At 46.1% G+C, this 16,787-nt stretch overlaps 1 protein-coding gene across 1 annotated transcript in view; it reads right to left on the reverse strand.

Annotated features, from left to right (window-relative positions):
• LOC132807920 (gastrula zinc finger protein XlCGF26.1-like) overlaps positions 1-14,156 on the reverse strand; it is a 54,388-nt gene extending 40,232 nt beyond the window's left edge. The window contains exons 1-2 of the mRNA XM_060821843.1: positions 14,052-14,156; positions 11,658-12,125 (exon numbers count right to left, since the gene is read on the reverse strand). Coding sequence (XP_060677826.1) covers positions 11,658-12,125; positions 14,052-14,156 — 573 coding nt within the window. The remainder of the gene's footprint in view (positions 1-11,657; positions 12,126-14,051) is intronic.
• Positions 14,157-16,787: the final 2,631 nt, after the last annotated feature.

A 16,787-nucleotide genomic window follows, 5' to 3' on the forward strand; every position in this document is an offset into this window, starting at 1 on the left:
GAGCCATCGATTTTCCTGCTTTTCAGATGCTGCCTGACCTGTGTTTTTCTAGCACCGCACTCTGGACTCCGATCTCCAGCATCTGCAGCCTTCACTTTCTTCCAGTGAAGTGTCTCAGCCTATCCACCGAGATGGAGGTAGATTCATATCCAGTTATGTTCTGTTCAATGCTGGTCCAAGCTCGAAAGACCAAATGACCTACTCCTGCTCCCAATTCTGACACTGTGTCCAGGATATCAACAGACCACAAGACGTAGGAGCAGAAATAATGCCATTCTGCCCATCAGCTCTGCTCCAACATTTAATCATGGCTGATGAGTTTCTCAAGCCCATTCTTCCACTTTCTCCCTGTAACGCTCAATCCCCTTGATACTCAAGAACCGATCTGTCGCAGTCTTAAATTTTCTCAGTGACTTGTCCTCCACAGCCTTCTGTGGCAATGAATTCCATAGATTCACCGCTCTCTGGCTGATGAAGTTTCTCCTTGCCTCTATTCTGAAAGGTTTTCCCGTTACTCGAAGGCTGTGCCATCGAGTCCTAGTCTCTCCTACCAGTGGAAACATCTTCCCAATGTCCACTCTGGCCATGCTGTTCAGTATTCTGTATGTTTCAATGAGATCCTCCTGAGTGTGGGCCTGTTCATCGGAATGATCCAGACCCTTCAAGATGAGGTTCAGCAAAGTAAACATGGAGGGACAGTGTGTGGGATGGAGATTTTCAGCTTCTCAGGAATAAGAGAGGAAAGAGAGTTTACTATGAATTATAATTTATCAGGTAGGCCAAGGGGCTGAGGAATGGTAGATGGAGTTTAATTTAGAGAAATTAGGTGTTGCATTTTGGAAAGGCAAATTGGGACAGGATGTATACACTAAATGGTCAGGTCCTGGGGAGTGTTCCTGAACCAAGAGACAGGAAGTGTAGGTTCCTTTCCTTGATAGTGGAGTCACAAGTAGAGATGGTAGTGAAGAACGTGTTTGGTATGCTTTATTGGTCAGTGGATTGAGTATCGGAGTTGGGAGGTTATGCTGAGGCAGTACAGGAGGTCATTTTTGGAATACTGTACACAGTTCTGGTCTCTCTACCATAGGAAAGATGTTGTAAAACGTTTGAAAGGATTTTGAAAGAGTTACAAGGCTGTTGCCAGAGTTGGTGAGTTTGAGCTACCGGGAGAGGCTGAGTCGGCCAGGAATGTTTTCCCTGGAGCATTAAAGGCTGAGCTGACCTTAGAAGTTTCTCAAGGGCATGGATAGGGTGAATAGGCAAGGTTTGTTCCCAGGGTAGGGGAGTCCAGAACAAGAGGGGCATAGGTTTAAGGTGGGTGAGGAAAGGGACCTGAGAGGCATTTTTTTTCATGCAGAGGGTGGTGCATGTATGGAACAAACTAACAGGGGAAGTGTAGGAGGTTGGTATAATTACAACATTTAAAAGGCATCTGGCTGAGTACTTGAATAGAAAGGGTTCAGAGGGATGTGGTCCAAATGCTAGCAAATGAGACGAAATTAATTTTGGATATCTGTCGATATGGACGAGATGGACGGAAGGGTCTGTTTCCATGCTGTATGATTCTAATCGTCTTCGGTGAAAGGAGAAATGTGGTTATGAAAAATGGACTCTTTTTGTCCTTACTGGGAGCAGAAGTTACAGTAAAATCTTTCAATTGTGAGACTGCAACTGAGTACATCTGGGATCTTGGTGGGAGATGGGAATTCATTGCACTGTGGAATGCAGCCCTATCGTATCCACACATTTCTGTTGGTGGATGAGACCAGGTCTCAAGATTAGGGGGAGTAGATTTAGGACAGACATTAGGAGGAACCACTATTCCCAGAGAGTCATGAATCTATGGAATTCTTTGCCCATGGAAGCAGTAGAGGCAGCTTCATTAAGTATATTGAAAACACGGTTGGATAGGTTTTGCATGGTTGGGGACTTAAGGGTAGTTGGGACAATGCAGGGAAGAGGAGCTGAGACGATGGATAAATCAGCCATGATCTTAATAAATGGCGGAGTGGACTGGACGAGCCAAATGGCCTACTCTTGCTTCTATTATTATGAAACTATAACCCTGCATTTCCCATGGTTCACCGTGGCATGTTGGAACCGACGGTCAATGAGTTGAGCCTCCCTGAATACTTCTAAGCGCCCATCACATTCTTCCTCATCTGAACAGATCCTGTGTGTGCATAGGGCTTGTCCATAAGGGGATGGCTGTTTTGGGTGGAAGCTGGAGAAGTGTAGCATCGTGAGGTTATGCGTGGTTTTGAGGTTGTGTGTGGTGCTGAGTTGCTGCCCATCCTTGACGGAGATGCAGGTGTCCAAGAATGAGACAGATAGTAGAGAATAGTCCAAGATGAGTTTGATGGTGGGATGGAACATGTTGATATCACTGTATAGCTTTTTCCGTGACTCCTCTCCATGCGTCCAGAAGAAGAAAATGTCGTCAATGTACCTGGTGTATAGTGTTGGTTGGAGGCCCTGCGTAGAGAAGTCGTCTTGTTTGAACCGGTGCGTGAAAATGTTTGCATATTGGAAGGATAGGAGCGGAGGCAAGAGAGGAGGGGGGCGGTGGTAGGGGGTGGCATTTTTGATAAGGGATAGCATTACAGCGAGGATATTACCAGAAATATATCCAGGGAAGTTATTTGGGTGGAACTGAGAAATAAGAAAGGGATGATAACCTAATTGGGATTGTATTATAGACCCCCTAATAGTCAGAGGGAAATTGAGAAACAAACTTGTAAGCAGATCTTATTTATCTGTTAAGAAAAATAGGGTGGTAATAATAGGGGATTTTAACTTTCCAAACATAGACTGGGACTGCCATCATGTTAAGTGTTTAGATGGAGAGGAATTTGTCAAGTGTGTACAAGACAATTTTCTGATTCAGTATGCAGATGTACCTACTAGAGGAGGTGCAAAACTTGACTTACTCTTGGGAAATGAGGCAGGGCAGATGACTGAGGTGTTAGTGGGGGAGCACTTTGGAGCCAGCGACCATAATTCTATTAGATTTAAAATAATGATGGAAAAGGATCGAATAGATTGTAAATTGGAGAAAGGCCAACTGTGACGGTATTAGGCAAGAATTTTTGAAAGCTGACTGGGGGCAGATGTTCGCAGGTAAAGGGATGGCTGGAAAATGGGAAGCCTTCAGAAATGAGGTAAAGAGAATCCAGAGAGAGTATATTCCTGTTAGGGTGAAAGGAATGCTGGATGACGAAAGAAATTGAGGGTTTGGTTAAGAAAAAGGAAGCATACGTTGTGTATAGTGAATCCTTAGAGTATGAAGGAAGTAGGAGTATACTTAAGTGGAAAATCAGGAGGGCAAAAAGTGGACACGAGATAGCTTTGGCAAGTAGAATTAAGGAGAATCCAAAGAGTTTTTACATACATATTAAGGACAAAAGGGTCACTAGGGAGAGAATAGGGCCCCTCAAACATCAGCAAGGCGGTGTTTGTGTGGAGCCCCAGAAAATGGGGGAGATACTAAATTAGTATTTTGCATCGTATTTACTGTGGAAAAGGAAATGGAAGGTATAGATTGTAGGGAAATAGATGGTGACATCTTGCAAAATATCCATATTACAGAGGAGGAAATGCTGCATGTCTTGAAATCACATAAAAGTGGATAAATTCCCAGGATCTGATCAGGTGTACCCTCAACTCTGTGGGAAGCTAGAGAAGTGATTGCTGGGCCTCTTGCTGAGATATTTGTATCATTGATAATCAACAGGATAGGTGCTGTTAGCCAATGTTGCCACTGTTTAAGAAGGGTGGTAAGGACAAGCCAGCAAACTATAGACCAGTGAGCCTGAACTCGGTGGTGGGCAAGTTGTTGGAGGGAATCCTGAGGGACAGGATGTACATGTATTTGGAAAGGCAAGGACTGATTAGGGATAGTCAGATTGGGTTTTTTGAGGAAGTAACAAAGAAGATTGATTAGGACAGAGTGGTAGATGTGATGTATATGGACTTCAGTAAGGCGTTCGACAAGGTTGCTCATGGGAGACTGATAAGCAAGGTTAGATCTCACGGAATACAGGGAGAACTAGCCATTTGGATACAGAACTAGCTCAAAAGGTAGGAAACGGAGGGTGGTGGTGGAGGGTTGTTTTTCCAACTGGAGGCCTGTGACCAGTGGAGTGTCACAAGGATCAGTGCTGGGTCCTCTACTTTTTGTCATTTACATAAATGATTTGGATGCAAGCATAAGAGGAACAGTTAGTAAGTTTGTAGATGACTCCAAAATTGGGGGTGTAGTGTACAGCAGAAGAGGGTTACCTCAGATTACAACAGGATCTTGAACAGATGGGCCAATGGGCTGAGAAGTGGCAGATGGAGTTGAATTCAGATAAATGTGAGGTGCTGCATTTTGGGAAAGCAAATCTTAGCGGGACTTATACACTTCATGGTAAGGATCAACTCGGCAAAAGTGAGGACTGCAGATGCTGGAAACCAGAGTTTCAATCAGAGTGTTGCTGGAAAAGAGCTCTATTCCTGATGAAGGGCTTTTGCCCGAAATGTCGATTTTCCTGTTCCTTGGATGCTACCTGACCTGCTGTGCTTTTCCAGCACCACTCTGATCTAAAGACTGAATGGTAAGGTCCTAGGGAGTGTTGCTGAACAAAGAGACCTCGGAGTGCAGGTTCATAGCTCCTTGAAAGTGGAGTTGCAGGTAGATAGGATAGTGAAGAGAGCTTTTGGTATGCTTTCTTTTATTGGTCAGAGTATTGAGTACAGGAGTTGTGAGGTCATGTTGCGGCTGTACAGGACATTGTTAGGGCATTGTTGGAATATTGCGTGCAATTCTGGTCTCCTTCCTATCGGGAAGATGTGAAACTTGAAAGGGTTCAGAAAAGATTTACAAGGATGTTGCCAAAGTTGGTGGATTTGAGCTATGGGGAGAGGCTGAACAGGCTGGGGCTGTTTTCCCTGGAGAGTCGGAGGTTGAGGGGTGACCTTATAGAAATTGAGGGCATGGATAGGATAAATAGACTAAGTCTTTTCCCTGGGGTCAGAATGTCCAAATCTCGAGGGCATAGGTTTAGGGTGAGAGGGGAAAGATATAAAAGAGACCTAAGGGGCAACTTTTTCATGCAGAGGGTGATATGTGTATGGAATGAGCTGCCAGAGGATGTAGTGGAGGCTAGTACAATTGCAACATTTAAGAGGCATTTGGGTGGTATATGAATAGGAAGGGTTTGGTGGGATATGGGCCAGGTGCTGGCAAGTGGGACTCGATTTGGTTAGGATATCTGGTCGGTATGGACAAATTGGATCGAAGGGTCTGTTTCCATGCTGTACATCTCTATGACTCTATGTTCTGGGATTTACACGTTAATGATCTGAAACCTACAACCCGTTTTAAAAGAGGAAAGACTGAATAGCAACCTAGGGTTGTTCAATATATCCTACCAGTTGCATGACACTGTGATCTTTTGCTATAAAATCTCTGTCTTATGATCATGCACCACAGCTCCCCGATGAAGGAGCAGCACTCCAAAAGCTAGTGCTTCCAAATAAACCTGTTGGACTGTAACCTGGTGTTGTGTGATTTTTAACTTTACCCACCCCAGTCCAAAACCGGCACCTCCACATTTTTAGTGAACACAGCCCACACCTCCTGGTGCTGCCAGGAAACATTACAATGCTGATGAAGCGAACGACTCTGCACTCCTGAAAAACTTAGAATTTCAAACAATACTAGCTACTCACTTACTGCTTCTGCTGATACATGACATTGGAAACTCCGTGCAGGAGGCTGAAAGAAAGGAGCAGCTTTAAAACAAATCCTCTTGGAGTTCAAAGCTTTCAATGAGAGTCTGAGCCCGGCGATAAGTTCAGGTAACCTTTCTTGCGACCCAACTTTGTTACAGCTTCAGATCCCCTCAGCAAAAAGGCACAGAAAAGATCGCTGTTTTTTAAACAGCTCAAGGTCAAAGCTCACACACTCCCCACTCCACTTTCTTTACTATTGGTCGCCACCGAGTTGTCCCTTTGTAATTGGATCCTTGGTACAGCCGTAACCCAGTGGAGGTGTTGCCTCATTCAGCAATTTCACCCCATACACTGCATCTAAGTCAGTTTCTTCCCACTTGTTTGCCCAGATGTGGCAGTATTGAGTCAATCGTATTGCTGTGGGTCGGCAGGGCACAGGCATGGGTAAAGCCCTTACCGCACTCTGAGCAGTGGAAGGCCTCTCCCTGGCGTGGACCCACTGGTGCCTCAGCAGAACGAATAACTCGCTGAAGGTCTTCCCGCACTCTGTGCAGCGGAACAGCCTTTCCCGCAGTCTCCACACTTCCATGGTTTCTCCATGGGGCAGGATTCCTCTGGTTTCTCCATGGCCAAAGCTTTAGCCGCACACAAGTGAGTGAGTGTATAGCAACTTCATGCCATGAATTCCTCTTTCCAGGCTGTTTCAGGTTCCACACTCCAAGGTCATGTTGCAGCTGTACAGGATATTGGTTAGGCCACTGTTGGAATATTGCATGCAATTCTGGTCTCTTTCCTATAGGGAAGATGTTGTGAAACTTGAAAGGATCCAGAGAAGATTTACAAGGGTGTTACCAGGGTTGGAGGATTTGAGCTATAGGGAGAGGTTAGCAGGCTGGGGCTGTTTTCCCTGGAGCATCGGAGGTTGAGGGGTGACCTTATAGAGGTTTACAAAATCATGAGGGGCATGGATAGAATTAATAGACAGTCTTTTCCCTGTGGTCGGGGAGACCAAAACTAGAGGGCGTAGGTTTAGGGTGAGATGGGAAAGATATAAATGAGTAAAAAATGAGGTCAGCAGATGCTGGAGATCACAGCTGAAAATGTGTTGCTGGTCAAAGCACAGCAGGCCAGGCAGCATCTCAGGCATAGAGAATTCGACGTTTCGAGCATAAGCCCTTCATCAAGATATAAATGAGACCTAAGGGGCAACCTTTTCACACAGGGTGGTACGTGTATGGAATGAACTACCAGAGGAAGTGGTGGAGGCTGATAAATTGTAACATTTAAAAGGCATTTGGATGAATAGGAAAGGTTTGGAGGGATATGGGCTGGGTGCTGGTAGGTGGGACTCGATTGTGTTGAGAGATCAGGTCGGCATGGATGGGTTGGACTGAAGGGTCTGTTTCCATGCTGTACATATCTGACTCTTATGATAATTGGTAAACAAGTTAAGTCATAAAGGTTAGGTCATCTTTATCTTGAGATACAAAGGGCTTGCAGAGTGTGGTTAGTACTTTCTCATCGGTCTACTTCTGCATTCTAGTGGTTTTAGTAGTTATTTATACAGCTATAGACACAAACAGCAGCTCGTCACGTAACAATGCAGAAGCCATCTTGTGCAGCTCCTTCAGCCATTTTATCCTACCTTCCAGAGGCCCCATATCCTCTCACTCTCCCTCCATTCTCACTTTGAACCTAATCCCATCTCATCCTGAAGTGTCTGGTTCATGCTGATTAACAGGGGTCACAAAGCTAGTACCTTTTTTTCTTGAAAGATGTTCCTTGGCTCAAGGAGACTGTGTCTTTGATTTTTTTTTCCAGAGCGATAATAAACTGGGTCAATCTCCGATCAGTCTGCTTTGGTACAGAGATGAAAAGGATTTTGAGGCCTTTTGTTTATATGTAAACTGATGAGATTTCAGGCCAAAGTGGTCATATTTTAGAAGTGACCTGAATTTAAAAAAGGGGCGTAGTCAGCTCTTGTGCTGAGCTGAGCAGTTATAGTTCATCTTGAACTGATTGGAAGTTCAACAGGGAGCTGTGTGGAAACACCCTCTCTCTCTCTCCTGTCTCTCAACTTCAATCTGTAGGCATGTGTTCTATTTATACCGATTTTCAGATTGAGTTTGCTTATTGGGACTGTTGTATATATTCAAACAGCATAATTAAGTTCTAGTTGGATAGGCTGAGCTCTGGAGGCGCTCTTTATTCTGATCTTTGTGTTTAATTATGTAAGTTTATGAATAGTTGTCTGTTTTAAAATCTAGTCATCAACCAAGCAAACTTACTCCAGGTAATTTTTACTGTACACTTACCGAAACAAATTGCAAAGTTATGGTGTGGGGCTGCCTGCTTAAGAATCTTCGAGTAAAAAGTGAGGTCTGCAGATGCTGGAGATCAGAGCTGAAAATGTGTTGCTGGTTAAAGCACAGCAGGTCAGGCAGCATCCAAGGAACAGGAAATTCGACGTTTCGGGCAAAGGCCCTTCATCGGGAATGAGGAAAATGTGTCCAGCAGGCTAAGATAAAAGGTAGGGAGGAGGGACTTGGGGGAGGGGCGATGGAGATGTGATAGGTGGAAGGAGGTCAAGGTGAGGGTGATAGGCTGGAGTGGGGTGGGGGCGGAGAGGTCAGGAAGAAAATTGCAGGTTAGGAGAGCGGTGCTGAGTTAGAAGAAATCGACTGAGACAAGGTGGGGGGGTGGGGAAATAAGGAAACTGGAGAAATCTGAGTTCATCCGTTGTGGTTGGAGGGTTCCCAGGCGGAAGATGAGGCGCTCTTCCTCCAACCGTCGTGTTGTTATGTTCTGGCGATGGAGGAGTCCAAGGACCTGCATGTCCTTGGTGGAATGGGAGGGGGAGTTAAAGTGTTGAGCCACGGGGTGGTTGGGTTGGTTGGTTCGGGCGTGCATCCGCTGCACCCGATGTGGCCTCCTCTATATTGGGGAGACGGGCCGGCTACTTGCGGAACGCTTCAGGGAACACCTCTGGGATGCCCGAACCAACCACCCCGTGGCTCAACAATATACTGCTTGTCTTACTCATTGCTTGCTGCACCTGTCTGACAACTGCCATTGATTGGTGTGGAAGAACGTGTTGCTGGAAAAGCACAGCAGGTCAAGCAGCATCCGAGAAGCAGGAGAATCAGCCCAAAATGTCGATTCTTCTGCTTCTCTGATGCTGCCTGAACAGCTGTGCTTTTCCAGCAACACTCTCAATTCTGATCTCCAGCATCTGCAGACCTCAATTCCTCCTGGTGTGAAAAAACGCTGAGACCTCTTTGTCCATCCACACATCATTCCTGATGAAGGGCTTGTGCCTGATACATCAACTCTCCTGCTCCTCGGATGCTGTCTCACCTGCTGTGCTTCCAGTGCCACATTTTTTGACTCTGATCTCCAGCGTCTGCCGTCCTCACTTTACTCCACATCCCAATAGATGTTCATTTAAACAATGCTTTGTGCTGTTTTCTTTTTCCACAACACCAGCTATAACTTCACACTGAGGTAATGCATTTGTCATGTGTTTGCCAATTGAGACACAGACCTGGACCAACTTTTCCAGTATGTCCCCTCCCTGGATTCCCTCCCTTTGCTTTCAGTTGCTTCAAGTCAAAAAAAGAGAATAGAAGAGGGGGAGAGAAGAGAGATCGCTGTGCTCTCAGATGTTGGACAGAGAAGTTCCAGTCTGTGGTAAATCTCAATCTTCATTCATAGAGAGAAGCAGCAGCAGCAGCTTGAGAAGCTAATGGTACACCTTCAGACAATAGAGAGGCTGTGATTAACAAGAAGACTAGACTCCTACTGGTCCTGTAGTACTCATCATTGGTCCATCAAAACAATGTAGCGCCGTTTTTGCGGACAGCTACAAGCATGCGCGGTTTTTTTTGTTGACACCGAGGAGCACGCGTAGTAGACTCTGTGGAGATGGAGTTACTGACAGTTTCTAACTGTCCAAAGGCCAATGGGAGAAAAAAAGATAGAGCCACAATGACCACTGCCATGCCGCACCCCCCCCCCCCCCAAGTAGCTTGACATATCAACATGTGCGCCTCACTAGTTTGTGCTAATCACTTTACTACCCCTCTCATGATTTTATATATCTCAAAAAGATCACCCCTCAACCTCCTCTGCTCTAGTGAAAGAAGTCTGAGCCTCTCCTTATAACTCAAACCCTCCAGTCCTGGCAAATCTTTTCCGAACCCTCTCCAATAGTATTCTTCCTATAACAGGACAAACTGTACTCAGTACTCCAATAGTGGCCTCACCATCATCTTGTATAGCCTCAACATTATGTCCCAACTCCTATACTCAATGGTGTGAACAATGAAGGCAAGTGTGCTAAATGCCTTCTTAACCACCCAGTCTGCCAATGATGTAACTTTCAAACTACTTGTGTACCTGAACACCCCCAGATCTCTCTGTTCTACACTACAACCCAGGGCTCTCCCATTAACTGTACAAGTCCTGCACTTCTTTGTTTTAGCAAAATGCAAGCTGTCACTTTTATCCATACCTCTCAAACACACACTGTCGGACATACACACACCCCAACACTCAACTCCTGAGGCTTATACTCCAACACACCCACACTTTACAAAGCATGGTATGCGCACTCTGATGCACAAGGTCACATGCACACATACACAGATATATATAAAATCCATGGGGTGAATTTGCATTTGCAGATACATGCAATTTCGCTCAAAAAGCACACAATCTGCATACAGTTAATGCAGGCAGTCAATCCATGTAGTATTTTATAAATTCCTACTTTAGAAATGATACCAGTCTGATTCAAGATTGGGATACAGACAGACTCAAACCTCACACCTGCCATGCATTGTCTGAGCTGAGACATCACCTATTTTTATAAAACCTTAAGTCATCATGAGATTGTAACTTAATATATAAATCTCAGAATTTCTTTTAAGGAAACCTGCAACCCATTCGAAAAGATGAAAGACTTAACAGCAATCTATGTTTGTTCAATATATCTGATCAGTTGCATGACACTGTGATCCTTTGCTATAAAATCTGTGTGTTGTGATCCTGCTCAACAGCTACCTGATGAAGGAGCAGCGCTCCGAAAGCTAGTGCTTCAAAATAAATGTGCTGGACTATAACCTGGTGTTACGTGATTTTTAACTTTATCCACCCCAGTCCTAGACCAGCTCCTCAAAACAGTTTCTAGCGAACACATCCCCACATCTCCCAGTGCTGCCAGTAAAAGTTTCAATGCTGATGAAATGATGCAGTACTCCTGAAAAATTTACAGTTTCTAATGATATAAGCTCCTCATTCACTGCTCCATCTGATACACGACATTGGAAACTTAGTGCAGGAAGCTGAAAGAAATGAGCAGCTTTTAAACAAAAACCACTTGGAGCTCACAGCTTTCAATGTGAGTCTGAGCCCGACGGTAAGTTCAGGTAACCTTTATTGTGACCCAAGTTTGTTACAGCTTCAGATCCCCTCAGCAAAATGGCATAGAAAAAGTAATTGATTTTTTTTTAAACAGCTCAAGGTCAAAACCCACACACTTCCTCCCACTTTCTTTACTATTGGTCAGCACCTAGTTATCCCTTTGTAACTGGAGAAAGTGAGGACTGCAGATGCTGGAGACCAGAGCTGAAAACGTGTTGCTGGAAAAGTGAAGCTAGTCAGGCTAGAAGGAGCAGGAGAGTCAACGTTTCGGACATGAGTCCTTCTTCAGGAATTCCTGAATTTTGGTTTTCTTCGCCCCCACAAATGGTTTCATCGTAAATACTGAACTCCAGGTTTCTGACCGAATTCCAATTCCGCCATCTTCAGCGGCAGGATTTGCCGGAACTGTGTTGTGAGTCCAGTTGATAATGGCACTAGGCCGTCGTTCCTTCAACCCCCTGTGATAGCAAATGAACTCGCTGGTGCCTCCGCAGGAGGGAGGAGGAGTTGAAGGCCTTCCTGCACTTGAGGCAACTGAAGGGCCTATCCCCCGTGTGAACCCGCCGGTGGGTCTGAAGATTAGAGGAATCGCTGAAGGCCTTCCCGCACTCGGGACAACTGAAGGGCCTCTCCCCCGTGTGGACCTGCCGGTGGGTCTGGAGATTAGAGGAATCGCTAAAGCCCTTCACGCACTCGGGGCACCTGAAAGGCCACTCCCCCGTGTGGACCAGCTGATGCCTCAGCAGGGCAGAGGAATCGCTGTAAGCTTTCCAGCACTCGGGGCAGCTGAAGGGCCTCTCCCCGGCGTGGAGCAGCTGGTGCTTCCGCAAGGTGCCCACTTGACTGAATCTCTTCCCACACTCGGGACAGCTGAAGGGCCTCTCCCGCGTGTGGACTCGCCGGTGGGTCAGAAGGTGGGAGGAATTGCTGAAGGCCTTCCTGCATTTGGGACAGGGAAATGGCCTCTCTCCTGTGTGGACCCGCTGGTGAGTCAGCAGGATGGAGGCCCGGGTAAAGCCCTTCCCACACTCGGGGCACCTGAATGGCCTCTCCCCTGTGTGGCGCCGCTGGTGCCTCAGCATGGAGGAGGCCTGGGTAAAGCCCTTCCTGCACTCGGGGCAGGAGAATGGCCTTTCCCCCGTGTGGACCTGCTGGTGCCTCAGCAGGGTGGAGGCCTGGGTAAAACCCTTCCTGCACTCCGTGCAGGAGAATGGCCTCTCCCTGGTGTGACTGCGCTGATGAATCTCCAGGGCAGACGGGACACGGAAGCCTTTTCCACAGTCGCCACACTTCCACGGTTTCTCCACAGGGCGAGATTCCTCGGAATTCTCCATGGCCAAAGCTTCAGTTGCACACAAACACGTGTATAGCCCCTCCCCGCCGTGAATTCCTCGTTCCAGGCCGTATCACTCATCCATGCTCCACACTCATTGCGGTTCAACAGTAGGGTCCCTCATCCAGTTCCACTGATGCTGAAAATGTACTGAAACAGGAACCAAAAAGCTTTGCTCCTTCTCACAGAATCTAAGTTGAAAATAGCTGAGGTCCTGATGGATTGAGTGACTGTCAGATATTGATGTCAAAGCGAGGATTGCAGATGCTGTACAGTGAGTCGAGAAGTGTGCTGGAAAAGCACATCAGGTCAGGCAGCATCTGAGGAGCAGGAGCGTTGATGTTTTGGGCATAAGTCCTTCATCTGTTGATTTGAAACTTCTATCTTCAAATACTCTGTGAAAAGAGATTACAAATGTCATCACTGTCAGTCCAGAGTAGAAACTCAGAACAAGCAATTCTACTTTCTGCAGAATATTCTTTTCTTTTGTTATTCCACAAAATTGAAAGCACCATCCCACTCTCTCCCTCTGTTCTCACTCCATTCTAACTAATTCTCCTGAAGGTACGGATTCAGGATCTTACAGGGGCAGAGAAGCAAAAATATCAAGACTGACATCTCTCTGAAGTTTGGATGACTCCACCTGAAAGTTACTATCTTCCACAACATTGGGATGCTGCTGAGAGTGAGCAGGTCTAATTTTGGGAAGCAAACAAAAATGTTAATTCAGGGTGAACCCGCCATGCAGCTTCATGAGGAACAACCAGACACAAAATGGTTAACGCCCCCAGGAAGAAGGGAACAAAATGAGACATCAAGGCATTAACACTGACACCAGAGAGAAACTGAACATGCAGATGTGGCAAACTTTAGTGGCAAGCCAGAGTCATAGAGATATACAACACAGAAACAGACCCTTCAGCCAAAGTCTTCCAGATATCCTAAATTAATTGAGTTGCATTTGCCAGCACTTGGCTCATATGCCTCTGAACCCTTTCTATTCATACACCCATCCAGATGTCTTTTACATGCTGGAATTGTACCAACCTCCATCACTTCCTCTGGCAGCTCATTCCAAACATGCACCAGGCTCTGTGTGAAAAATGTGCCCCTTCTTATGCTTTTAAATGTCCACCCCACCCACCCCACCCTAAACCTTGGTCGTATCTCGTCCTGGACTCCCCATCCCACGTAAAAGACGTTGTCTATTTACCCGATCCACATCACTGATGATTTTATACAAGTCTATAAGGTCACCCCTCAGACTCTGCCGCACGAGGGAAAACAACCCCATCCTATACTTCCATCTTCACTCACCCGGGTAATTAAGATTCACACCTGAGTTTGCTCCCTCCCTGGATTCACTCCAGTTGCTCAAGTGAACAAATGTCCCTCCCTTCTCTCTCTCGCCCCCAGGATGAAGAGTTGCCCAGACTGAAAGAGTTTCACTCTGAAACTGACAGGGTCACTTCCGCGTTGTGACATCAATAATGATTCACAAGGGCGGACCCAGGCCAACACTCAGCCCCCGCACTGCACCGGCTCCGGATGCCGGCGTGCGACTGACCCACATTACGCCTGCTCCAGATGGCCGGCATCCGACTGACCTGCAATACGCCTGCTCCGGAGGGACGGCAGCATCCGGCTGACCCTTACTGCGCCTGCTCCGGACGGACGGCATCCCGCTGGCCCTCACTGTGCCTACTCCAGATGGCCGGCGTCCGGCTGGCCCTCACTGCGCCTGCTGCGGTTGGTGTCAGACTGACCCGCATTACGCCCGCTCCAGACGGTCACCTCAGGACCTGCGCTGCCCTGCACAGTTGGGAAAATCTCTTCCCTTCAACAAATCCCCATTGTGTGGAATCAAGCAATTCGGCCCAACGAGTCCACACCCATTCCTCTACATTCACCCTCTGACTAATCCACCCGAACCGGAGGGCAGAACTCGAAGGCATAGGTTTAGGGTGAGAGGGGAAAGATATAAAAGAGACCTAAGGGCAACCTTTTCACGAAGAGGGTGGTACGTGTACGGAATGAGCTGCAAGAGGAAGAGGTGGAGGCTAGTACAATTGCAACTTTTGAAAGGGATCTGGATGGAATATATGAATAGCAAGGGTTTGGAGGGATATGGGCTGGGTATGGGAAGGTGGGACTAGATAGGTTGGGATATCTAGTCAGCATGGTCAAGTTGGATCGCAGGGCCTGTTTCTGTGCTGTACATCTCTACGATGCTATTTCAGCTCAGACAATGCATGAAAGGTGTGAGATCAGAGCCTGTCTATCCTAACCTTGAGTCAGGCTGGTTCTATTTTCAAAGTTGAATTTACATAATACTACATGTATTGATTGCCTGGAGATTGTTCATTTTAGGAGCAAAACAGAACGTATCGGCAAATATAATGCTGCAAACACAAATTCACTGCCATGAACTTGTGTCTACACACACACGCACGAGAGAAATAAAAAGTCTATTTCTGTGCTGCATATCACACAGACATTGAGATAACAGATGCTTTATTTCTGTGGTGGTAAATGTTGTTGTAATTTATAGCTGGGTACTAATAGTATATGTAAGGGACAAAATTCCTCAAAATAGGGCACTATAAGAAACCTGGGAGAACCGTATTCTGGTTTATTACTAGAACAAACATTAAGCACAAGTATCTATTTATTTCTAATTTTGTTTTGTTTTTTCTTGTTTGATTCCCTGCTCTGACAACACTGTATCTGGATGGTTGACAGGTTGAGATGGTGGGTTGGGTCTCGATTGACTTCGATGTTTTATTGTTCCAAATGGTGTAAAATGGGTGTCAAAGCTTCAGCAGAACTCCAGCAGAGCTGACAGACGAACATCTTATTCTTAGCGAACAGGGAGATCAACAGAGGAGAGAGAAATCAGGACCTGAAATCTGAGCTGACACCAGACTGCCCTGTGATCAATGCTTTGGTTAGCAGTGCCAACCCTAGACCTTTACCTAGCTTCCCATTTGACTAACCCCTCAATATTCAGGATACAATCCTCATCATCCTGAAGCTGGGTTAGCCATGGGAAATGCAGAGTTATAGTTCCATAGTAATAAAAGCAGGAGTAGGCCATTTGTCCTGTCAGACCTACTCTGCCATTCATTAAGATTATGGCTGATCGATCCACCATCGCAGTTCCTCCTCCCTGCATTGTCAAAGCTACCCTTAATTCACCAACCATGCAATAACGCATCCAACTGTGTGTTCAATACACTGAAGTGGCCTCTACTGCTTCACTTGGCAGAGAATTCCATAGATTCACTACTCTCCAGGAAAAACAGTTCCTCCTAATCTTTGTTTGAAAGCTACTCCCCCTAATCTTGAGGTCTAGTCTCACCCAACAGCAATGAATTCCCTCTTTCCAAAAAAATCCCGGATAGACAGACTCACTCAGTTGTTTGCTCTTAAATGAAAGATTTCACTGTTACAACTTCTGCTCCCAGTCAGGGCAAACATCTTTGACAGTTGCTCTGAAAGTCCAGTCTTCACAACCACACTTGTGAATCATTCTCCTCTCACCTCAAATATGCACCGTCTAGTTTTGGACTGCACCATCCGGGAAAAGATCTTGGGTATTCACCCTATCCATGCCCGTTACAAACCTCAGTAAGGTCACCCATCAGTCTCTGATGCTCCAGGGAAAATATCCCTGGCCTATTCTGCCTCTCCCAGTAGTTCAAACCCTCCAACTCTGGTAACAGCCTTGTAAATCTTTTCCAACCTCTTTCAAAGTTTCACAACATCTTTCCTATATCAAGGAGACCAGAACTGAATGCAGTGTTCCAAAAGTGGCCCAACCAACAGTGGCCACATGACCTCCCAACTCCAATACTCAATGTTCTGACCAATAAAGGAAAGCATACTGAACGCCTTCTTTACTATCCTAGCTACCCGAGACTCCACTTTCAAGGAACCTGCACTCCAAGGTCTTTGTTCAGCAACACTCCCCTTAACTGTGTCAGTTCTGCCTGGATTGCTTGACCAAAATGCAACTCCTCACATTTGTCTAAATTAAACTCCATCTCCCACTCCTCGGCCCAATGACCCATCTGCTCAATTCCCATTTATAGCAAACTCTCTTTCCTCTCTTATCGCCTTGAAGCTGAAAATCTCCATCCCACACACACTCTCCCTCCATTCTCACTTTGCTGAACCTAATTCCTGCTGCACCTCATCCTGAAGGGTCTGGTTCATGCTGATACACAGGCCCACACTCTAATTTAAACATACAGAATACTGAATGGCATGGACAGACTGGACGTTGGGAAGATGTTTCCATTGGTAGGAG

This window comes from Hemiscyllium ocellatum, assembly GCF_020745735.1.
Source record: "Hemiscyllium ocellatum isolate sHemOce1 chromosome 27 unlocalized genomic scaffold, sHemOce1.pat.X.cur. SUPER_27_unloc_27, whole genome shotgun sequence".
Lineage (NCBI taxonomy): Eukaryota > Metazoa > Chordata > Chondrichthyes > Orectolobiformes > Hemiscylliidae > Hemiscyllium > Hemiscyllium ocellatum.